Source organism: Meleagris gallopavo, chromosome 2 (genome assembly GCF_905368555.1).
Source record: "Meleagris gallopavo chromosome 2, MGAL_WU_HG_1.1, whole genome shotgun sequence".
NCBI classification, from domain to species: Eukaryota; Metazoa; Chordata; class Aves; order Galliformes; family Phasianidae; genus Meleagris; species Meleagris gallopavo.
The window spans coordinates 56,640,966-56,667,195 of NC_139405.1; the positions used below are offsets into that span (position 1 = coordinate 56,640,966).

A 26,230-nucleotide genomic window follows, 5' to 3' on the forward strand; every position below is an offset into this window, starting at 1 on the left:
CATTTTAAAGTTTTATCATTTAAAATCTTGCCTTGGAAACTTTTCAATGAAATTAGCATTTAAAGGAAGGCAATGTGGTAACTGGTGTCTTCTTGAAACAGCAATGACTTGGGATTAGCTTATCTGCATGAATTTCTTCACATGATTTCAGCACTCAGACTCCAGATCAGTGTTTTGGCTCAACACCCATAGCCAGCTTGGTGGAGGTGATTCATATGAGCAATGGTTCTGTCACTTTCATTACTTGCAAAGCACTTCATTTTATTAAAGTCTATTTGGAAATAGGTGAAAACATACACAGTGCAAAGGAAGAAATACTTTATTGTGAGCGTGGTTTGAGAAATGTATGACATTTCAGAATACACTGTTATATACTCAATGAGGGAAAAGAATGTAAGCCATGAAACATGAGATAAATGATCAGTGCTTGATATCAATGAAGAATATGCACACAGCTGTTTTAACAGCACAAAACCAATACCAATCACAACATGTATTAAATAGCTTTTATCATCAGAGGCAATTTTAAACAATGTTTATAAAAAATGCAAATATTGGACCTACTCCCGCATTGTACATCCAAAGCTCTTCTGAATCTTGAGGGTATATGGGAGGAAAAGCAAACTGACACACAACCCCAGGCAGCAGAAGGCAGAGATGGAAGAAACATCACAACCCGAATACATAAAACACTGTTCTAAAAAAGAAAAGGCAAATACCATCAAGGAATATTATTAATTTCAGAAGATCTTAATTGCAGCATCCTGACTCCATTAAAGCCAACAACACTTTCCCATTGACATTAGTGGAGCCTGAATTTTATTCTGAAATTTGAAACATTCTTGTGGTAGTGTAAACATCTGCAGAAACAGCATATCAGCATCTACACACATATTCAAGTGCTGTTTTTTAAAAAAACAATTAAAAATAGACAGTGCTAACCCAAAACGTTGGTACACATATAAAAGGCAGAGAATTAAAAGACCTTTTTTCAAATACACATTTTAAAGTATTTAAAAGCATCCATTTTTTTTAAATATCCATATATCATTGCTAGAGAAAAAAATCCATGAGAAAAGTCAGAAGTATCTGCAATGATAAAGGAAGGGCACAGTGTTTGTTCAGATTTATTTGAAACCAGTAGTTTTCCACTTTGGAACCACAATGTATACCTGCACATTCAAGTGTGTTTCAAAGCAGTGCTGAGGAGTGGTTGTATTTAATGATGAACTACAATACTTCTGTGCAAGTACTTCTGCATTATTCTTCATGAGCCATTTACACCCATTTGTATTTTCTATAAAAAAAAAGATGAAAAGAGAAAGGAAAATTTCTTGAAATATTTTTCATCTTCAAACAACCTGATGAGGGTCTTCTAGCACAGCAATTTACAATCATTCATTTGGAGATCCAGAGTTGATATAACTTTCCATTTATTGTTAGGGTTGTGCCCATCTTCAAACAGTTCTTTTCTAATTTTCATGCGGACCTCAGGCGTGGATAACAGCTCCTTTATTTGACTCAGCCTGGATAACAGGGCCCGTGTTTCTCTGTGCAAAGCTTCCTTTACAAAGTCTGCTTCATGGCTCTTTCCTAGACAAGAAGAACAATATAACATTTTATAATAACTAATGTCACTTAGAATCATTAACGTACAGAGACAGAGACCAATCGTATCTGTTTTGGACAGTGTTAAGTGCTTTTTCCCCATTTTTTTTTAATAAAAAGGTACTCCGTCAAGAGAAAACACACTGTTTGCATCAACAACAGTTACCAAAAATACAGAACAGAAAGGTGTCACATTTCAGAGAAACTCCTGCTATGTTACATACTGTGTAATAGTATCTGCGACGAGTACTGGTAGTGGTAATTTTTAGCTTGGGATGCCTGCTGCTGACTTTGCAACAGCACGTGCTCTTGCATCCAGCGAGCAGCCCTATGGCAGTGCCAGGCTGTGCACAGGGCATTGTTTCCACTTGTGGAAAGGCCTCTTCGTGCCCATTCCTTATGATCCAGAAGGCAAACACAGAGAGCTCAGTTTCTCTTCAAAAGCAAGGAAGGGACTCTTGGTATTAAGAGCCCATGGAGACTGGAGCTGTTTCACCATTCTTGTCCTTTTCAGCAATCAATAGATTTTCAGCAATGCAAGCGCTTACTAGACCAGCAGGCAGTGTCCCTCGATTTAGAACAAACTTCTGATAAGAGCCTCTCAGAGCAGAGTGCCTGTCACCCAGCACCGCTCAGCAAGTTTCAGCAGGGAGCTGGGACACGTTTTTGCTGTTATTCTTGGTGGGATACTTGCTCCCAGGCTTTTGCACAGTGCTCACTTGCTGTTGTCATTGTTGCTCTCATTCTTAGTGCCACTAGCAGCTTCCTCAGCTTTCAAAGGGCTCCCATCAGTCTGTCTGGCTTTGTTTTGTGTTTCTTCTAAATACTGCTGTACAGCCTTGAGCACTGCATTCTCCACCAGCCTTTTGCTGAGGCTCACGAGCTCTGCGTCATCCGGCTCTGCCGCGTGCTTTTCACCTATGTGTCACAACAGATAAGAGAAGGAATTCATTTCCATGGAAAGAGCAGCTGGAATTGCATCAGGAGGAGCCTCTGGCTGAGCTGGACATCTAGATTTCAAGTTATTAGACAGTTCTAAGTCTGCCTCTTCCTGACTGTAAAAATAATTTCCCCCTCCAGGAGCTCTGAATCAAGTGTTTCATGAAGATTAAAAGTACTTCATACTAAAAGTATTTCATTTCTCATCTTTATTGTAACAGTCCTGTAAGCCACTGGCTAACATTAACAACACCCACTCAGCTTAGAAGTGTGCAAATTTCATTTCTTATGGTCAGTAATAACACGGGCCTATTGGGCACACAACTGATTTACATTTTAGTAAAATTCTTAAGTCTAGCTGCCCCCGTTTCATGAGTTTGGTTAATAAATTTGAAAATGCCTACCTTTTAATTCACTGCTTAAAATGCAAGTTTCTCATGGGAAAAGAATATTAAAGTATTTGCCTAAGAGCAGGTTAGAAGATACTACTGTTATTACTACTTTTCTTTTAAAATCCAGCACAAAACACGGTAAAACCATTTCCCCCCTCTCGGTTCACCCTTCTGTCTTCTGATCGAAAGTTCTGTCGCTGATGTAAGTGCCAACTCTATTCATAGGTATCTACTGATAAAAGCAAGAAGCTGGCATTTCCCCACATTGAGTTCACAGGAGTAAACACACACAACCATGTAACTGAACACATAATGAGGATTTACATATTACATGTATTTTGAAATTATACTTTTCCATGAATCATTTTCCTAATGACTTATGCAGCCTACTACAGCATCCTCCTTTGATGAAAAATGAAATCCAGGAGAAATGCAATTTATTGTCCAATTTCCACTGGCTGTATAATCTGCACTTGCCACTTTGCAATTTCTTGCCCTAGGCAAACAACTGTTTCCCTGCATGTACATTTAAAAGTCATATTTTTAATGTCCTTTTCTGGAGTACACGTTCTGTAACCAGTAATAAGAGGCTGCTTAGTCACACGCATCTGGTGAAAGAGATACTATTGTATGTTCCCAGTACAAAGCTTTGCACTGTTCAATTACATAAACTTGTTCTCCTTCAGATATGTAAATTTATTCAAGTTTGCCAGCACATATAGATTATAGTTATAAAAGGCTTTCATTAGTCTTGCTAGGGGACTGTACAACCTGTGAGCAATTTCAGTGATAAAACACAGTTCATAAGGGAATTCGAGAGGGAGAGGTACACAAAAGCCTCCATTTCCAGAGGCAAAGCCTTTGTTAGCTATTAGCATGAACATCCTGCTCTGGAACAGCAAGACAGACCAATGTCCTCCAGTTCTGTTTATAAAGTTAATATGGTGCTGTTACAGTGGGACTGAAAGAACTGGGGTCTCGAGCTGAAGAGTGATCAGACTAGATCTGTGCAAAACATTTCATTAGGTTTGTAAAAAGTTGGGAAATACCCTGAAAAAATATTCAGAAAGGCATCTGTGGGGGAAAAAAAAAAAAAAGAAGTTAAATGAGAAATAACAAAAATAAGACATTAAAAACAGATTTTGCAGTTCCAGGAAGAAACATTTCAGGTTAACATATGAGTCATAGATACCCTTCCCAAAGCCACTCCGATGCCTACGTACCCTCTGGCACGTCAGTTACCATGCTCTTCCACTAACTGCATTCCCTGGGTTTAAGTCTATCCTTTAACGTACTTAGAGGAGGGACTTAATTCAGGCTCTTATCTCTTTGGAGACCTACGATATACTAAGCAGCATCTCCTCTCAATTTCTATGAGATGATCCCTCAGGCTCCTCTGAATGCAACCCTTTGATTTCAAATTTCCTCTGCTTTTATTAAAGATGCTCAGAACCGAAACAAAATGTTTTGGTTGTCACAGTCTATTTATTCACTAGAAAAAAAAAAACTGCTTTCCAGTTAAGAGTTTTTTATTTCTCAGAACTGCCACTGAATCACAGAAATTGTTACTCACACAGCTCTAATGATCTGTCCAAGGAACTCTATAAACAAAATCAATGGGAATAGGTGCTCAGCAGCCCTGGCACTTGACCTAATAGCATTTAATATGCAGAATATGAGTAGTCAGCAACGGAGGCCTCCAGATAACATAAAACAGTTGTGATTACATTTATTCGGAGTCATTTTACTTATAGTATGTTATGTATTTTTTTGTATTTAATTCTACACTGTTGAAATGGACAGAGCTGCTCTCCCACAAATATTTCCCGCATTCTTATAGAACAGTTGTCACTTCTACATAGGTTTTGAGTTCACAAATAATTATATATATATATATATGCATCTAGATGCAAGTAGATGGTTTGCTGTGTAATTTCTCAAATATGTAAAAAGATCTAAAATACCTAAAATGAGCCTTCTAGAAGTACACTCTAGAAAGCCACAGAACTGCTTTTAAAATTTTATATATTTTTAATATTTTGAGATGCTCATGGCTCACCAACAGTCTGTAGTACTCCTTAAGTCCTGCACTCCCACTGGGAAGACTGCCATAAGATCTGGCTGATGTATGGTGTGTGCACACCCCAGTATCAAGAGAAAGCCTAGATTTATCTTCCAGACACTTCAGTGGCCTGGCACATGGGGCTATATGATTCACTCATTTCATCTCTTTACATTTTCAGATTCCCTAAATAGCACTTCGTGTATGTGTGTGCACAGTACTGACGTTCATTGGCAAGGCAGCTGTGTACTCTAGCAGCATTTCTATTCAAGACCATTAACAAAATGAAATAGGTCAGTCAATAACAACAGGTATTGATCATTTTTATTTACTTAAATTTTTATGTATAAGTCTACTCCATGTATTTTTCTCCATGCTGCATTTGTTGCTTGCAGGCAAATGTTCCTTAGTGTAGACTGTCATTTTCTGAATATCAGCAAAAAGTCATTGCTCTTATGCACATTTTAGATTCAAAAGGGAGGTTTAAAAATTCAGCATTACTTTGACTGTAATCTCCAATCTGAGAGATATCTGAAAAAGGGAACAGATATACCACGTGCACTGTATTTACATCTATACTAACGTCTGTTACTATGGACTATACCGCTGATTTATTCCTGTGCCTACGAATAAAAAAATGTTTCCTATCTTGTATATGGCTTAGAATAGAAATGAAACAAAGCCTCCATTTTACCCCAGAGTTTGATAATTTTTGGAAGATGAAAACAAATTCTTAGTCTGTGAATATGACTCAATGCATGCATCCTTTTTATTATTTACTAAAACGGAAGCAAGCCTGTTGTCCTGAAATGACCACACTTTTTTTTCAAAAGGGAATTATCAAGTGCAGAGAATTATTCAAACAAAAGATTTATGATCCCACAACATGCTGCTGCAGTTACGGACGTGAATAGGAGTTCTGAAACGAAATCTAAGTGTAGATTCAAACTCACTGCTGAATAACTCTGTGGGACTAGGTTTACTCTCCAATTCAACACTCCCTGACATTTTTACAAGACCATTAACTGAATTTTGAAAGATAGCCTTGGAACAAATCAGATGCTGCACTCCTGATCCAGCCTGAGTTAGATACTACCTAAGTGAGTATTTCAGGTTTGGAGAGAGGCAGAACAGTCACTTGGATCAATCCTGTTTATCTTGTCCATTTTTGCAGGACATTTCACTGAAAGAGCCAGCTGTGTATTTCATTTTACAGGAAAAAACAGTTTTACAGGCTTTAAACAGCTACATTCTAAGACAAACTTCTGCAGTCCTTGCTTTATAGCCTTAACACACCGCATTTTGTTTTTGCTTTCAACAAACTTTCATCACAGAAGAATAATGCCAACACAGGGTAAATTATAAAGGAGACTGCTGGTAATTCACATAGGTGGATGAGACAAACTGGAAAGTCTGTTTTCTGAGAACAGAGGTTACAGGCAATGAATGCCCTGAGGACATCTGTGGTAATAGAAATGCCTGTGTCTCCCATTAGTTCATCAATTTCTAACACACTTTAGAAAATCTGGAAACAAGAAAACCCAGAAAGGATTCTGGCACCCTTTCAAAAACTAAACTTTATGAAATTCCTCCTGACTGCTAGAAAATACCATTTTTCTACTTACACTATGCCTCTTGCTGACACCCAAATAGTGAGCCAAGTTGCTGTTGCATATGCACAAAACTTTGTACTTCAGCAAAAGAATCTCTTTCTGCATGCGATCCTGCAATGACTGAGGAGTCCACTCTAAGTCTTAATAATCACACACCATCAGTTAATTGATTACGCTCCCCTGGTACAGAGGCAAAGGATTCGCTACCACACAGTGGTGAGATTGGAAGGGAAGAGACAACCACCCATATTACTGATGGACTAAGGAACTTCAGCAGATGACTATCAATGATTTCTATAACAGGGTTGGAGCTAACAGAAAAAGGTCGATAAAGGCAAAGTCAGACAGATTTCAGCCATGTGAATCCATACAGTTTGTGACTTCAGTGTTTGTGTCTTTACCATGGTTCTCTATCCCTGTGTTACCAGAAGATCTACACTCACAGTACCCAGGCAGATGTAGACTACTGCAAGGCTGCCAAGCCCTGCTACGACCCATGGAAGTATCTCGTTCCTGCTGTGATATACCTTTGTGCCTGCAGAATCTAATTCAAAATTAAAGTAAATCTCGTTGACTTTAGTGGGAATGAGATTCCCATGCTTGCACAAAGAACTGCGGTGTCCTTGGTATCACACCAACATGCTTTACATTCTCTTTGCTGAGGACTTTCAGATAAATTTGGTAGGCCACATATACTAACAGAACAACAGCATTAAAAAAATACCACCACCTTCATCCCGCTAAGGCAGAGCCCACAGTCCATAATGAGCTGAATTACAGGCTACAGTACCACTCACTGGACTGTATGCTTCCTATCCTTGTAGCAAACTGAAAGTGATCCAGCAAAGTCGAGATCGTGGTTTTGAAGAAATGAACACAAACGAGCTTACGCCTATATCTAATCAACACAATAATCATCAGCAGGAAAATCGCAACCCTAAACAATTCCTGGTTAATTAGGAAGGGCTTTCATGAAATGTCTCCAGTGGTCACTTAAGAAATTGGCACAAATAAAGCAATGAGAGGAAGGGTGAAATTACAATGTTGTTATGACATTGCAGTAAGATTACTGCATTACTGCATGTTCCCATAAAGAAGGCTAAGCGTGTAATATACTAGTTTAGCTCACCTTGAACATGTAAAAACTTGTTTGGTTTTAAGAATGTCTTTCTGTATACACAAAACTGCCTAACAAAGCAACACTAACCCTTCATGCTGAATGCATGGGTTTCTAGTGTGTTAATTTATGTGATTTAGCCTACAATAAAATAAAACCATAACAATTATGAATTTCAAGTGCAGAGGAAATTCAGGCTATTGCAGCTGTTCGGGGAATATGATGCTTTTGCCAGTTTTTATGATGAAAGCAAGAATATCTGCAGGCTGCCTTCAATTTGGAGGCTTAGTTAACTTGGCAAAAGTTTGTTTTGTTTCAGACAAAATCCTTCAAAGCTCAGTGATCTAAGATTTCTGACCACCTCTATTTACAAGTGGAGAAACACAGAACATGCTCTGCTAAACCTATCCTTTCTCCTGCAAGCACTGAAAGATACAATGTCAGTTACGAGCTTTCCAAAAGGAAAAAAAAAAAAAAAAAAGGTCTAGTTTGTTAAGCAAATAATTCAGAAAATCATTTGGTTTTAAATGATTGATCTGTCATAGGGTTCCGGTCATCAAGGCTATACAAAATCAGAGTTGCTGCAGTTAAAAACTAGTAGTTAATAATCCTAAGGTATGATCACAGTTTGCTAACAGATAACCTAATTCACAAGAATCCAGAAAGTGTTGTCAGAACATAGTGTAGAGATACCACTTCATTTAAAAAAAAAAAAAGGAAGATTACTATATCATAAAACTAAATTTTATGCAATCAACCTTTCAAACAAACCAATCCGATTAAGTTAAAAAAAAAAAAAGCGTATTAGAAGGTAACACTTTTTTTTTTTTTTTTTATGTTTGATGGTACATATATCTTAAGTTCATCAACAAGCATTTAATAATCAAACAAGATTTTATTCTAGAGTCTGTATTACTGTTAAAAATCAAGAATCACTGAGTTTTGATTATTTGTTTAAGCCAGAGGGCCTTACTGTTCACAGCCTCCCAATGCTAAAAATGAGATAGCTGTAAAAACATTTTCTTTGTCAAACAACATAAAACACCTTAAGAATATAATCAATATTCTCAACATAATAGTAACATTTCCTTCACAAGTTTCACTACAGCTCCAAAAATGCACTCTGCAGCAAAAGAATACTCTCTCTTTCCCCCATATTTCTACTTCCTTATAGTCAGTGAGGCAAAGTCTACCCCAGTGGCATTTCTATGAAAGAAATCTAAAAAACGTCAGCAATGACATAAACTGAACTAACCATCACAACTTTTACCAGTTTACACTTTGCACCACAACAGGTTGCTCACAAACATGCCTTAAAATTCTGTTCTCTTTCCACTCTGTTGTCCATTCTCAAATTTTATTTTCTCTAACTACACAGTATTCCCAACTCTTTAGTGTCCTAATAATTATAATCTTGCCCTCTTAGCATCAATAGAGAACTGCTTATTTACGCTAGTCCTGGTCCTATATTTCTGTCAGGTTAAATAGTTCTAATCTGGAGTTTCATCTTTGCCTCTTCATCTCCTCTTATTTTAAAGCAATGTTTTTTATAGTCTTCTGCCAACTCAAGGTAAAGGAAATAAGGGTTTGATATTCAACCTAAAAAGTGTTTTTGCATTTTTCTTCACTACACTCAGAACTAGCCTTGAAAAAATAAAGCAGTACTTTTTTCTTTAGTTCTGGTAAAGCAATGCATTTGCTTCAACAGTTCGCTTTGCCTCTGTATTTTCCACATCTATTTTTGACTAGAAAGGCTAAGTGAATTTCCATAAGATGAGTATTAGGAAGAAGATGGTTATGTTTCCCCTTAAGAACAGTTTTGGGATTTCCTGCACCAGTAGTAGTCGTTCAGAGCACCTGAAGATCAGCCTGTCCTCATAGCCTGGGTGCAGCAGCACAACAATCCAGCTGTTCTGTCACTGATGTTAAAGTTTACACTTGGATACATCACTGATGTGGGAGCTTATACTTGGACACATTTTACCACATAACAAGTTTTCATCCAAAATCTGATCCTATAATCTCTTCTTATTTTAGGCCTAGTATAGAGATTATGGCTCAAAAAAAGGTCCCAGGGAAATAAATTCATCTTTCAAAGCATTTGTGAGAGTTAGTATTAGTGTTACTCATCACACTGCATTACAGGCAGTGCCCCAGGCAGCCTGGGCTGCGGTGTACCAAGCCCTCTGTCCTTGTTGTTCAAGGCCCTGTCTCCTTATGTTTCAGTCCATTTGTAAGTGCACACACCCATGGCGGGTGAACAGAGCACACAAGGCGGAGGCAACAGAAAGTAATATTTACTTCACTAAAACAGAGGATCAGGTCTTTCAACACCTGTATGCATATTTCTCATTTCATAGATTTCTCAGTAACAAAAAAGATAACCCCAGACTTGAGAAGGGTGTTCCATCCCTGGAACTCACATCAGTCTCACATTATACTACAAGAACTTTTTTTTGTGCTGAAAAAAACCTCTCGCGTTCTATTACTGATGTGTTTGTGAAAAGTAAAGGGAGAGCGGAAAAAAGAGAGGAAGAGAGAGAAACTTTTATGATTGCATTAGTCTACACTGAGTGGTAATGGATTTTAAAGACAGAAAAACATGTTTCTCATTTGCTGTTTCCTCTCAGCCTCAGAAGTGCTGCAAAACCTATGCCTGATACTTAATACGGCTTTGTTCAATGCTTGTGCTTTGTACTAAAGTGGAAAATTGAATAAAATGCCATTTAAAAAATTATTGCTACGATGTGAAACGGAATGAGTAACACCATAATAGACCATGACATAATACATTTCTCTTAGTGAGAGGATACAAGTTCTCCAGTGAGAGTAAATGAATTATCCATGTCTCAGTATTTTAACTCACAGGAAATGAAGCAAGTGGCCAGGTGGATTCCACCTGAGATGGGAAGATATTCAAAGGGATTAAGCCATCAGCAGGAATGATAAAGCTAATGGAGGATTTTGAGACTTTGGGGATTGGAATCCAGACAAGATTCAAAATAAGGAGCAAATTTTCTCTATACCAATTTAAAACAGCATTCTTAAGGTTCATGAGAGTTCCACGCTGGGTTATGGGCCTGACAGAAGTTCAGCTGTATATGCTAACATCAGAACTACAGGTCTAAAAGAACCACCCATTGCAAGAGTTTGGAAATGCCACAAGTGCATCAATGCATCAACATGTCACAATTCCAGGTAAAGGCCCCGGGACTTAGTCTATACTCAAAACATTTCCTTTGGTAGAGGGTAAATTTTAAACAACACCTGTGACATCCAGTCCATTTTCCTTTAATAAATGCAGAGTAACTGCATATCCCTTTCTTCCAGAGCATACGTAACACCTCTCCGACACCCAGAATTCTCCCTAAATCTCAGTTTCTTCTCCTAGTTTCACCATTCAAGCTTAAAGGAACAGAAAATACAGTTTTACCCAAATCCTAGGAATAGCAAAAATGATTAGAAATAGTACTAAACCAATAATGACTAGCTGCTGAACAATACAGCAGTACACTTAGTACAATAATTTACAAGATTCCTTATTTTCTCTTTTGCCTAGCGTTTAACAAGAAGTAACAACCCAGTATTATCTAAAGGACCACCTCACTGGACCAAGGACCTTTGTTTGCCTTGTCTGCTTTGTTTGTCTGCATTCATCTGAAAATCCCAGTCACAATATTGCAAAATGTAGAGTCTGCTCAGCAGCCCAGCATCTGTCACTGGAAGAAAGCTTTCCCCAAAATATATACAAAATGTTCCCTCTTGTTCCTATTATGCATGATGTAATAGAAGTAATCCTGTGCTATCTTAACAGTTGCTTAATCAAATTAACCTCCTCCTGCCTTCTGGGTTTGTAGCTCCACAGTTCCCCAGCCATTTTCTGGAATTGAAGCTCTTGGGTTGCCATGTTGCTTTTGAAGCATTATCTTCTGGTGAAAAAGCAACCCTTCTGACTTGTTCCATGTGAGCACTCCTCACACAGAGGGGTACCCTGCTCAGTCCTGCTTTGTGCCTCTGGAGCTTCCTGGACAGAAGTGATTCTGATCTTCCCAGGGCAGACTTAATTTGCACCACATGCATTTACTTTTATGCTAAAATGCAGCAGTAGGCATAGTGATGTATTATCTTGCTAAAGGGGAAAAAGAGAAGCTTTGGGCTTTTTTTTTTTTTTTTTTTTTTTCTTTCCAAAGGTGAATATTTTCTATGGATGAAACCTTTTTCCAAAAGAAGGCAGAGTACAGCCTTTCTGTCATTCCAGGTCAGAATGGAAATGTCAAGTCTGACTGTTGGACTACTTGCCCAGATTATATTTCCTAATAAGCCAAAATGAAGCAAGTAAGTTGTTTTCTCTTTTTTAATTATATGGCATCTTCAAGAGAGACACTGCAGACCAGTTTTTTTTTTTAATATTTAATATTTCAACATTTTCTGGATTAAAGGTTAAAGCACGCCTCGCTGCTTCCAAGAATACCACTCTCCACTAGAAAACAAACCACACAATTAGCTAGCATTAAGCATTACAATTAAGATGGGGAAAAAAAAAAAGTCCATTTAAGACATCAGGTTAGGAAGGAGTAGACAACCACTACATAATGGTCTTTTAACACTTTTCCCCTACCAAGTGTGGCTGTGTTCTACAACACATGCTTTTCTCCATATGTTAGGATTTGTGTGCTGTGACTGACTTCGCCCTGAGCTCGTGGGGACCAGGCTACAGCATGACCTGTCATATAGCAATACAACAGCAGAAGCAAATGAGTTTTGCAAATTGAGGTAGCTGTTTGTATCTGATCAGAGAGAACAGTATTCAATGTTCAGCACATCACATTTCTTGCCTGGCCATAATTTGGGTTTGCTCACATCTCATTTCTGAGCGAAGAAGGAAAATACAGCTTAGGTTCTCCTTTGCTATTAGACAAACCATCAGAACAACGTGAAAATAATTCCCACATCCCAGTGTTTGATTCAGACACACACAACTGTGTTGGCACAGGTGAGCCGCACAGTGCCACCATTTGCTCTCTGGCACTGAGGCCTGCTAGCAGAAGCCAGCTTGGGCCCACACCACCACAGTGACTGAAGGATGCAAGCTCCTGGGCACTGCCATGCGTTATTTCCAAAAGTGTTTTTTCCTCCAGGGCCAAATCTGTAGCATACTCTACAGATTTACCAGCAAAAGCAACCAATATTACCAAGAACACATAATGTAGTGCAGCAGCAGCTCATAATGCAACTGACAGAGACAGGATTTGGCTTGAGACTCCAATAAAGCTGCGGGTACAACACAGCCAATTTCCTCTTCCACGATGATGAGATCCTTCTGCAGCACTTCTGATTTAATCTTCAGACACAAGGAAACACAGAGATAACACTCATATCCCTTGAGGCTCTCTGACACTACTTTTCAGGGCAGGTCTGACAGGACTTGAGAAAACACACTGCTCCTTCTTTTGTTTGGCGAGCTGCAAGTGGCACAAGTTCTTTTTTTCAATTTGTACAGCAAGGGGAAAGGCACCATACCAGAGCATACATACAGCTCAGTAAGTTGAGAAAGGAGTATGTGATAATTAATATGAATATGAGAAACAGTACTAAGGGGAGTTCCCTTAGAAGAGGCTATTTGGATGCTGTCTTATGTTCACAGGCAACATAAGGCAGCTTCTAATACTATCTGTGATAGCAACAGTGTCTCATTTACACTTAGGGAAATCAATACAAAGATAATGTCATAGCCTTTGCTTTATTCAATAATACATTAGTGAGAAGCAAGAACAGCTCTGAGCACTCTGTCTTGCCTCGTCTTCCTTTTGTTGCAGCACTGGTCTTACTAAGATTATCTTAAAATCATCTTAATAGCTTAAAAGACAGAATATCTCCTATGTAAGTGTATACGTGGTAGATACAGAACACATTCTATCACTGATCAGCAACACTGTTTGACCAGCACACTTGAAGTACCAGAAACTCAACACAATGCTTTCTCTGCTTAAATGGAACACCTGCATAGAGGACAATTATTGAAGTTTACCTAAAACATACTTGTATTTGTTTACTTTGCTGTCCTTTATATTCCCTTTCAAACCCAAGAGGATATGGGATAGCAATAAACAAACTGCTTAAGGACGACAGTGTATATGCAGAACACTTAAAGTGGCCTTATTCTCCTTACAGATTTGCTGGCCTCTCACTTGAAGAAATTGTGCAGGAAGTCTCCTCCAGCAGCTGTGAGCAGGACACCAGTCTTCTTCAAAGGGAGTCTGACATTGTCTGCCTGAGGCTGAAAGAACAGTATTTTTAACCTGTCCTCCTCTTCTTGCTATGAAGTAGATTCCAGATGAAGCTGGCACTTTGCTGGTTTGCCATCTGAACTAGCCCTCATGATACTATTTATAGAAGGCCACTTCTACATGGTCTTGCTGATATTCCCATCCATCTTGCTGCAGTCCTTAACTCCAGGGACTGCCAGCAGACTGTCACAGCCATGACACTTGGCAGGCCAGGTCCTAGATAGGTATAAACCAGCACTATTCTTACTTACAGCTGCCAAGGATTTCACTTGACATTTTCACTACCACTTTATTCACGCCCCAGATAATCTGTCTCACTTTTGTGAGACAGATTCACTTGCATGTTTAGCAAATACCCCTAAACACTTAGCTTGCTTCTAACGAAATACTTCAGCCTAAGTGTCCTCTTAGACAGCTCCCGAGCACTGAAATATCTGAATAGTATATTACTGAAATTATTATTTTAAATGAATATATCATTATTAACTAACTGGGAATTTTAATGTACATTGGCAATTTTTTTAATGAGATTTTGTCACTAGTAAAAAGCTATCATTTTTATTGTACAAAAGTTTGCAGGCAAAAGCACTGTGAATTGTTATTTATGCTACCCTGCCAATTGACAGATACTGGTTAACAACTTATTATTTGGTGAAAGGCTATTATCCATTCCAGTATAATTAAAAAAATATTTATTTTCTATTCAAGTTTTTATTCTAACTTTGTGGGAGATCTACTATACTCAAACTAATTGCAGTTGAAAGATTTTGCCCCAGGAAAGATGATATTCACCATTCTTTGGTCTGTGCTACTGTTCTGGTGTTTTGAATCAAGCAGCAGCATAATTTGGAATATTAAATGCAATTGCCAGCTGTAATCTGCCATGGCAGCTGCTAACCCACAGAAATGCCCAGGGCTGCTTGAAATATACCTCAGCAGAATTTGCTCACATTGCAAACTACTGTAAAGCTTCCTTCTCTCTAGACTGCCATACAGAACGTTTTGGATATATTCTTAGGCACTCTCTGCCTGCTGCCCAGCCAGGCAAGGAAGTGACCTACAGTGGATGGAATTTAAACTGACATCTTCAACCAAAGAAATTTAAAGCTCAATTCTGCATCTACAAAAGTTTCCTCCTTGCCAATCAATTTAATTGAAGGAGTGCTAAGTGTGCTCAGTAGACAGAGAACACACTATTTTTATTTTGCAATCTGCTCTTCCATTCGTGCAGTTCTTTGAATGAAATACCAGAAACAATAAACAAAACATGTGTCCAATGTCATGGTGAGAAATATCTCCACATAAGCAAGTTTCCAGTGCATTACCTCTCCATTTGGACTGCCTGACCCTGTAGCAAAGTGTGCTAAAAAATTACTTGAGCATAAATTTTGAAATAGAGAGCAAACACAAGAAAACAAGTGACAGAATTAATGCACTGCATCAACCTGCAGTAAAATAAGCATTAGGGAAGGTCCTTCTCCTTGACAGAAGATTCTCTTTCCTGTTCTTTACAGTGCAGCAATACTCCATAGTCTCTTACTATGCTGAATTTCTGCCCAGAAAGAGCTATACAGTTATAATGTAATAAATAGTTCATTTTCCCCTATCCACTGTTAGGCTGATGGGTACACTAAGTAGTTCCAACAGTGGTAATCTCTGTATTGGCTAACTCAGATCATAGGCTCAGTTCCCATAAACAAAACAATGTCAATGTAATCTCTCATCTTTACTAATGAAAAAAATCTCAAAATTGAGTTATCCACTGCAGCACTAACGACTAAACAATGAAGAACTTGTTCTTGTATAATGAAATAGATTATTTTACCTTAAAATACATAAATGGATCACAGAATGCTCTTCATGGCAGAAATGTTACATGAACTTGATTCATTCACTGCTTTTTTCTTTCATGACTTTTAACATTCCCAGACTAGCATAACTATGATTTCTTTCTCAATAAACTCGGTTCTGGAATTCTCAGAGAATTATGGTTTGGAAGATACAAAGAAAATGGGGAAGCATACAAATGTGAAGATAAACTTCTTGTGAAAGACAGGTATGATACCCTTACAGAACATTTTAAGCCAGGAGAAGTACAGCACTTTATTTTTGAGGCAGCAGCCATGAAGCAATAAAACCGAGAGGAATGGCAAGAGAAAGATGCACAGTCCACAAACCCCTCTCAGAGATTTGTCCTTCTAACTATTCTTGTTGCACTTCCCCAAAAGCATTAGGACTACAACCAGTTGTTCTCTCCATTTGAGTCCCATCTGATGCCTATCTCAGAATCACAGAACTTTTCAGGTCAGCAGGCACCATCTGGTCCAATTCCTGCTTACCTGGGCCACCCAGAGCAGCGTGCCCAGTAACACATCCCTGTGGCTTCTGAAGATCACCAAGGAGGAGACCTCACAGCTAATAGTTTTATATTTTATCTGTGAGTATTAGCAGATCAGCCTGCACTGAAGCAAAGCATAGTATTTTAGACAAAGTAAAATCCTTTTCATTGTGCTAAGGGAGTTATACCTAAACATGATTACCAATACAAACATTGCCGAGTCAACCAAGAAAGACCGTAATGTCTACACTTCCAATCCTTTCCCCTGCAAGGAAAGTTTCAGCTACTTGTTCCTCCCAACATCGCTCCCGGCAGCAATATGACAGCACTATTGTATGTACATGTTCACCAAGGATCGAGGCAAGGTACGTTGCAAGACTGAGCCCATATATTTCTGATGTAACAGAAAGGTATTTTTTACTTGATACAGTCCTACACTGGAAGAAGTTATACCTACCTGGTTCTTACCATCATCTGCCCCACAGGTTTGGAGAAGTCCTTAATTCAATTGAAGAAAAACTAGATGGGTTAGTTTTGATCAGTAACGGAGAAGTATTTTACTTCACTGAGGTGATTTTGCTTTAAAAGATGGCTCACATAATCTGCTCTGCTATGGAACAGTATATGCAGCATACATCACCACGGTATGATCTACAATACTGGCAACAATAACCACATGGGATCAGCAAACAATTCTGTCAGCACTTCTGAATTTAAAAGAGAATGGGGTTTTATGACCTTACAGCCACTACTGTTTGCTTACTTAACAACTGCCAGGCTAACAGCTTTGTTTCTATCAACATTAAATGGTAACAACAATATTAAAATGTGTTGTTAATAAGCGCTGCACATAACCATGTATTTCTTACTGGAACTCACTGTAAGAGAAGGCAGCTTCCAGCAATCCACTACAAAGCACTGGCAGGATTACCAAATATGTGTCCAGTTTTCAACTCCATGGTCTTATCCGAAATTTGGGCATCCCAAGGATCACACAATTCCTACATCTGGGCCAAGACGAATATAATCACAACAAAGGGGAGCATTAAAGGCATCGTTACATTACACTCCACTCTGCCAGTAATTTAAACAGATTTTTGGAAGCTAACAGTTGTGGAGGGTTTCACATGAAAAGTAGCTTGCAAATAGAGGCTCTTGGCCTCAGTACGGAAATCAAACATATTATTTCAACACTATACAAGGAATTTATGCAAAGATTTATGCAAAATCATGTGCGTCACTCAAAAGTCAAAAATGTCCTTATTTTGACCACTTATTCACAGCAATGATTTGACAATTGTGCTTATTATAAAATGATATTAAACTATTTACCCTTAGATGCTTAAGCTAATGGTCAATGCTCGTACAACAGATTGCAACAAACTGGCCACAAATAAATCCAGAAGGGAAGTTTTGAAAGGGTCTTCACCATCAGAACAGACATTTTCTGGAGCAGGCTCCCAGTGAGGTTGATGGAAGAAAGAAACAACCAAGGTATTGCAGTAACAGATTGTGGCACTCAGTGATCTCAGCACTTGTCTCATCTTGCTCTACTGAGTCACTTGGTGGTTGATTCTCCGATCATACACTTTTTGAAAATTAGACCCTTGAGTTCATAAAAGTTTCAAATATACTAACATGACATTTTAGCACTCTATCTCAAAGTTTTCCATCAGGTTCTTCTGAATTTTCTTATTACTTTCATCCTTTTTTATCTCTTCTCATTGTGATCAAGGAGAAATGTTAGTATGTGTCCCACCACTGAACTAGTCACCTACACCAATTAGATCACACTGGTCTTCTCTTTATTACAACAGAAAACTCTTCCTAACTTCTTGGAGGTAATTCTTTAACTCAGAATCACACAGAATGGTCAAGGTCGGAAGGGACCTCAAGGATCATGAATCTCCAACCCCCGTCACATGCAGGGCCACCAACCTCCCCATTCAATACTAGACCAGGCTGCCCAGGGCCCCACCCAAACTGGCCTTTAACACCTCTAAGGATGGGTCATCCACAACCTCTCTGGGCAGCCTGTTCCAGCACCTCACCACTCTCTCTGTAAAGAACATCCCCCTGACATCCAACCTAAATCTTCCCTCCCTTAACTTAGAATCATTTCCCCTTGTCCTGCAGTTATCTACCTGTTTCAAAGAGTTGATTCCCCTCCTGTTTGTAGGCTCCCTTTAGGTATTGAAAGGCTGTTATAAAGTCACCCCATAGCCTTCTTTTCTCCAGGCTGAACAAGCCCAGCTCCCTCAGCCTGTCTTCGTAGAGGAGGTGCTCCAGCCCCCTGATCATCTTCATGGCTCTCCTCTGGACCCTCTCCAATAGCTCTCTGTCTTTCTTGTACTGGGAACTCTAGACTTGGACACAGTACTCCAGACGGGGCCTCACAAGAGCAGAGTAGAAGGGGACAATCACCTCCCTGTCCCTGCTGGCCACCCCTTTTCTGATGGACTCCTTTAGTATACATATGATGACTCCTTTAATAAAGATAAGTTTCTCAGTGTTCAGCAGAAATGGATCACAGTGGTCCTAAGCACTTCCACACAAGGCCTTAGGCTTCATACACATTTTCATTTGATATGTAAGTACATGTTACATGAAAGGTTTGACTTCTAACCAAATCCATAATTTAAAGTATTTAAAAGCAGTTACAAATTACCCTGGACTTTTTTAGATTATGTACCTAAGAACTTCCTGCCTTTGCTCGTGTTTCCACTCAGGAAAGCAGCACTTCTGCCATATTTCTAAATAAACTCTGTAATAAACACCGCTGCTCCACCTCCCTCCACCCCCAGTAACATAATTCAATAGCAAGGCAATCGCACTTGACTTGATTCATGTCCAGAATTCCTAGCTGTAATTCATTTAACATAAAACATCCTGACAGAAATGGGAAGGGATCCCAACATCTGCAGTCTAACACACTATAAAATAAGACAGTCTGCTGTGTCTTTATGAAACAGGAAAATGTAGCCTAATTCAGAAACTAATATAGTTCTGTGCTCCAGAATTCCTTATTCTCAAATAAAAAATTGACACAAAAATTGAATTCAAAAGGTCAATTTCTTACCATAGGACACTTATGCTTATAGGACTAAATTTTTACTTATCTTTCTATTAAACATAAAGGGAGAGAAACAAATAGATTTTCTCTTTCCAATAAAATGTCAAATATAGCTGAAACAACTATAGATACTAGAAAAAAAAATTCAGCAACGTGTTCGTACCTTGCAGGGCTACTTTCTAAAGGAATAAATAATTTTAATTGAATACAATGTAGGGACATTTCAGTTTGAGGGAGGCCTGCATAAAGGCATAAGGATACATCTAATGTCATTCTACAATCCCCAATTTTGCAGTCACCTTTATTTTTATTCTTTTCAAGATAACTACACTTTTCTGTTTTTGAGGCCATAAGTAGGCATATATGTTGTTAGTGCTTTATTTGTTTTGGGGGGTTTTTTGTTTTCAAGTCTGCTTCCTCCTATTTGAAAGCTTGTTCTTCTATCAACCCCTCCGGGACACCTTGCAATGAAGCTGAACTTATCAGTACAATTAACTCCCCTACTTTACCTCCCAGACTTTCTCTAAATCTCTGCTTTCTCTTTTTCTTCATTGATAAGTACAATTCCTCCATTACTGCAGGAATTATTTTCTAAACCAACGTGAATCCCAAGATTTGACAAACAAGTATCCATAATCATACTTCACAAACACAAATGACAGTCTTGGATATCACCAAGCCTTGTTTAGGCTTACTGCCTTGATCACTAAGCCTAACATCACTGGCAGCAGGAGAGATTTGTGTACTTTTCAACTTTGACTTATAAATATTGAGCAATTAGTTTTGGATGGGGCCACCAAATCCTAAAGGAACTAACGACACAATCATGACACATTTTTCAGCATTGCACCATATTTCTTTACTGTTTGAGAAAGTCTGTGGGATCATTGTCTCTTGTGCCCATTTTCTTCCAGCAGAAAATGGAAGTAATGTTAGAAACCTCAGAAACTCTATGAGTGAGAAAAAAAGATTAATAACACCTAATTATTATTCAAGCTGTCATTTTGAGGAACACACATATCTCTCCTTCGAATTGTTTGTTTCTTTATCCACATCATGCATAACTTTGTTTGCACATATCTTCAGTGTGCAGGTGAACAGACATGTAGGAGTTGAAACAATATTGCCTAGAAACAATGTCAAGACCGGAAAGAATAGAAGCACTGGAGAATGGAAGATTTACCAAGCTCAGATAATGAGTGCGTGTTTTCAGATATAGGGAAGAAGATAGGAAAACTGTAGGGCCTTCCTGGTATCTGAATGGCCATCACATTGAGCAGCCAGGAGTTAAAATCTCAGAAAAATAAAGTGAAAAGGTCATGCACCAATACATGTGCCTGCTGGACAAGCAGATACTAGTATCGGAAACCAGTTAGACAGCTTGGCAAGCATACAAGGACTGTTTAACAACAAAGACTGACTTAGTGTTTGTGGTAGGCAAACCTGTCCTGCCTCTCATGACAGAAGGCTGGACAATGCATCTTTTATGTGGACATAGTACAAACACAAAATAATTCAACCCCTCTCCAACACATTAAAAGTTTTGTCAACTCACTGATTTACAATCATAAATTTCAGAATTTTCAAAATTAATTCAAAAATTACTCAAATAAAATGATCGCATTTTGTCCACTGACCTTTCGTTTACTCTGGAAAACCAATCCCTAGTTTGATGTATTTTGGCAGTTTTGGGTCAAACCCAAAAGAGCAAGATTGAGTTTTGCTGGCCAAGCTGTGTGTTTCAGCTTCCCTTGTTCCTGCCTAGACAGTATGCAGCCCCAGTCCCTGTGTTAATTTACTTACTTCCACATCTATTTTGAGGTATTATATTCCATCTACATCTACATCAGTAACAATTTACTGTTTGACAGCTACTATGCACTAAATGCTTGATCTCGTTAAATCAAAACACAAATGCTCAAATTGTTATGCTCTGCCCTGCCAGGATGCAAATTTCAACTTTTACAGTGCAAATAAGTTTCATATTCTACTGTGATGTTCATATCACTAATTCTCTGATATCTAATTTTGTATATATTCAATATTTACAAGTCTCTCTTTTTTTTTTTTTTTAATCATACTAATTCATGAAAGACTCAAACCAGGTAGCAAATGAGCTAACATATTTCATAAAACGCTCTCTTTTATACCACACACACAGAAAAAAGCATCACATGCAAACATACATATGTATGGTAATCCTGAGCCACCACAGTATAGCCACCACGGTACCATATGTTTTGAATGTAGTGTGTGTTTATGAACTTATCAAATAAACACACGATTAAGTAATTTCTCAGCATGTACTGAAGATACACTTCAAGTAAAATTCAGTCAAAGGAAGAAAGGAATAAATGTATTGAAAACAATGAGGTGGTACTTTTAGCTTCACGCATTTACTGTAGTTAATTCCTAATGGACACTGAAGCATGTATTAATAGAGAGAAAATGAAACAGAAAAACCTAACACGTTTAACACTAACATAGACAAACCAATCCCGGGTCTAACTCCAGAGTTATCATGGAGGGAAGTCCCTCATGACCACAGAAATATCAAGAATTTGTAGACCACACGCACACATATATAATATACTTCATAGTATATTTTTGGAATTTACACTTTTTTGAGAAGTCTCTTCTTAGGAGTAGGAAGCCAAATTTTGATGGCCTACCAACCTCACTCGGACTTAACATTGTTGAATGAGGGCAGAAATAACTTGCTTTCATTTGATTGATTTTAAAATGAATTAATTCCCACCCTAATAACTCTCACTTAGAAAAAATTCTTTGTACATTTTATACAAAATTTCGTTATTTCTAAAATGACTATTTCCATTCACAAGCCAAGCTTTCTTCAAATTTAGAGGAACCTGAGGGATCTCCTGCATATCAGGAGAGTAGTATCAATACTGCCTCTCTTTAAGTACCTAAAAGGTAAGAAAAGCTATCTAGGACATGAGTTATTTTTAAAGAGTTGTTTGGCAAAGGACTCAGCAAAGGATGCGTAGAGTAGACATGAAGGCAGCATTTGGAGATGCTGTGTGGTATGCCTCCATCCCAACGGGGTCTCTGAGCCTTGCCGTGGTTACAAGATTTTTCCCTGAGACAGTGGCAGGAATAGGTTGCACAGGCCCAACATGCATCACCTACAGCAGTCCATGCTTTTGCTTGTCCTGCTGTCCCTCAGCCAGTGGTGAGGACAGACATTTTTTCCACTCCTCTGAAGAACACCATAGCTCTTCGATCCCCCAGGCACCTTCAGTGTATTGATTTCTCTCAAGTGTAGCAGGAAAACTGCCCATTTAGCACTAGGCAAAATAAACTGTTAGGATAACTAACTAGAGCACTTGAGCTTGACTCTGAGGAAGCACATCCTTGCACCTGCCCTTTTCCAGTGGTCTTACTGGACTCCCTGTGCTTGTGATGCTGGGGAGAAGGACCATTCAGATGTGCCAGAACAGCCATTCTTAACATCTTACAGTAACCAGTAACCCTGGCTAAATGTTTTGCAAGGCTGTATCTGCATTTGAAGAGAACTGATATGAACTATATACCGTATGTGAATACCTCAGAACACTCTGACTAACACAGCTCATAGCAATTTAATCACTGGCATTTGTCAGCTGGTTTAACCTGAGGAATAACAGCTGAAACAAGTCGATGGGAAGACAACAGCAAATTTTGGGAATTTTCATCTTTTCTGTGACTGACACAAGGAGCATGGCGAGTGGCTGATTCCTGCCAAAGCTCACCTTGAGTCAGAGTGTGCCTTGTTTCTAGTGCGAAACAACCAGGCGATTGTGACTGTCACAGGGGCAATAAAAAGCCCAGGTTAATTTCCCAGTGCAATCAGTTTAAAGGCCATCACAATAGCAAGACAGAAGATAACAAACATACATGAATGCCATTCCCTCCCTCCCCTCATATGCCTGTAGTGCCAGGCAGGGCTGTCACAGAGCAGTGATCAAGGCAGCAACCGCTGACACAGCAGCTATGGAGGGCAGGGCAACACATGGCACGCTGGGCTCAAAGCCATGGGACATGAGAATCAGTGCTGGCACACATAGGGACAGCTCTGGCTCCTTCCTTCTCCCTCTTTACCAGGCTGTGCTGGGCTGAAGGCAAAGCCCAATACTTATTACCCCTGTCAAACACTTCCGCTACCCCTCTCTTTCCAACCTCCTTCCCACACAAAGAGTGGTGCTGCCTCTGTGTTTTTATCTCCGCATCAGACACCACACTCTTATCTCAGCCATCACCAGACCTCCCTGCTTCAGTTCCCCACAGCTGTGCCCTATAACAATGCCTATTTCCCCCTCCCCTGGCCACGTGCTGCCCACATAAGACACTGCAGGCCCAAAGCCTACCCTTCCAATGCCCTTCTCATTTTGCCACAGTGCAGTCCCCAAACACCACTGTCAGATCACAAGCGGCTTCAGGTCATATCATGCTAAGTGCTATACACACTGTGTGCTGCTCACAGAACCCATAAGAGGAAAGCTGGTGCATGACAAGGAATGCCTGAGAGAAAGCACAGAGTGTGGCAGTGTGAGAGGATTGAGAGCACTAGGATGCAGGAGGACCCACCCCTCGTGTATCTTTGGTTCTCTGTCAGCACAACAGCCTCAAAGCACACTTGCTACTGCTGTTTGTGCCCCTCCACTCTGTGCATTAGAAATGAGGAGCACTAGCAACTTGCTTCTCACACAAAGGAAAACTATACTTGCTATATGATAAAAAAGAGTTCTGAAGTATAAAACGTTCACAGTCATATTCCCCATGCAAAATTTATAACAGTTATCCTCATTCCATGATCTGTAAAGGAAAGACACCTATGAACAGCAGACTCCTTCAGGCTGCCTTCCAGATATATGGCATCGGTGGTGTACACATGATTTTGACTGATGATACCTCCTCTGATTTTATTTATGCCTGGACAGCCTCCTGAGGAACAAAAATGAATACAAACCAGATCTATAAAAGGGGATTCTCTAGCTTATGGCCAATGTATTATGTGAATTCAGTTAAAACTGATTTCAGGAGAAGCGTGACAGAAATTTGGCTACATCCTCTAGAAGAAAGGTTGCAAATATTTCATCCAACAGCAAGTCAAGAGTGAGAATATTATTTTGTAACCACACTTAGGACAAACACAATTTCCAGCACATAATTGAGTAGAAACAACACTCCAGCAAATTAGCCTAGGGTAAAGCAATCAGAATCACTTCCTCCTATCCAACATGGGTTTGTTCAGCCAAAAACCAAAAAGAAGTGCTGTGCCTGTTGGTCACTCGGACGTGCTAGCTGGACACACACTATGCTGCCATCCTCTTGTATGTCAGCTGAACGCTGTGTGGGCTCCCACAGCACCCACACAAAGAGGACAGTTGGGTTCTGCCAGCCATCAGTCCCCTGCCCTGCAGTAATAGCCCGCCTGGTGCGGGGAGCACCGCCAGCCTTGCGCCACGCTTGCAGCAGTGGGACCTCTGCGTCCTGCTCTGCACCTCGCTTGTTAAATGCTGCTAACAAGGAATACTGAAACGTTCACTTAGACTGCTTCTGCCTATGGAGATGGTTTGCCAGAACGCGAATACAATCAGATGTAATTACTCAGCTGTATTACAAAGAAATCATAATCTACTTAGCAGAAATACTGTCCAATCTGTCAACACCTATTCAGAAAGGAACAAATCCCACCCGCGGAATTCCAGCCGGCTCTCCTCTGTTTTAAACTCTCCGATACGGCAGCACGCCCAGCGGCACTTACTGATCTTCTCCTCGCCTCTCGAGAAGGGAAAGCAGCAGAGCTGCCCCATGGCAGCAGTCCGCAGCGCTCCCCGCGCCCCTCGAAGCTCGACTGGGCGCGGACCGAAGAGAGCTCCGCCGCCTCCCGCCCGCTCGGCTCCCGCTGCCGGCGGCCGCGGCACGGAGTGGGCGGAGGGACGAACGGGGAGCGGGAGCCTCCGCCCATTGGCCCGCCCCCATCATACGGCTCCACCCCCGGCCCGAGCCCGGGCGGAGGTGAGAAATATTCACAGCGTTGCGGGCATTAGTGCTGCGGATGCCCACGTCTTGTGAAAGTTCATCTCATACTGCAAGTTCTACATTCACAGGAATTCTCTTCAGCTGTGCAGTGCCCTCATCTGAGGAGATGCTGTCAGCCCAATCAAGAGCAGAAAGAACGAACATGACCCACATTCTGCTATGCAAGTGAATTAAACATGAATACTACAGGGCATTCGTGAAGCCAGTCATCAAAGCACAGAGGCTATGTCTAAGAGCCAGCAGGTCCTTCCATACTGTTCAGGATCAAAACAGGGACACAGGCAATATTTTATGCAGGAAAATAAATCTTCTGCATTAGGAAAAGTTAAAAAAAAAATCAGAAACATTTGAGTAATACAGCAAACAATAGCATACATTTATCATTTTTATGCAGGCACAATCTCCTATACATCTCATCTATGCAATATTTGAATGAATAGAGAACTTGGGGTGCTGTCATCTTTTGGATAATGTTATACAAAGCAGCACATGAAGCATAAAATACTTAAAACGTGTAGCAACCAGTTCTCTTCTGGTTGCTCTTCTCTTTCTAAGCAGTCCTGGCAATTCAGAGATGTTAGGTTGACAATATCAATTTTGGAACAGTCACAACTAGTGACAGATCTCTTTCATATATAAGCCATCTTTCAGACAAACCTAACAAAGCACATAATCACAAATGCAAATATAGAAAAGAAATAGAATAACAAAATCACAGAATCACCAATGTTAAAAAAGACCTCCGAAATCATGTAG

The 26,230-nt window shown here is 39.6% G+C and overlaps 1 protein-coding gene across 2 annotated transcripts in view; it reads right to left on the bottom strand.

Annotated features, from left to right (window-relative positions):
* Positions 1 to 301: 301 nt before the first annotated feature.
* Positions 302 to 26,230, bottom strand: part of AKAP7 (A-kinase anchoring protein 7) — a 76,406-nt gene continuing 50,477 nt past the window's right edge. Inside the window, exon 8 of one of the 2 annotated variants that reach the window (XM_085217287.1) lies at positions 302 to 1,593. In XM_085217287.1, the coding sequence (XP_085073413.1) occupies positions 1,376 to 1,593 (218 nt within the window). In that variant the 3' untranslated portion in view covers positions 302 to 1,375. Of the gene's footprint in view, positions 2,527 to 26,230 lie in introns of both variants that reach the window. The other variant, XM_085217288.1, reaches the window with a different exon arrangement.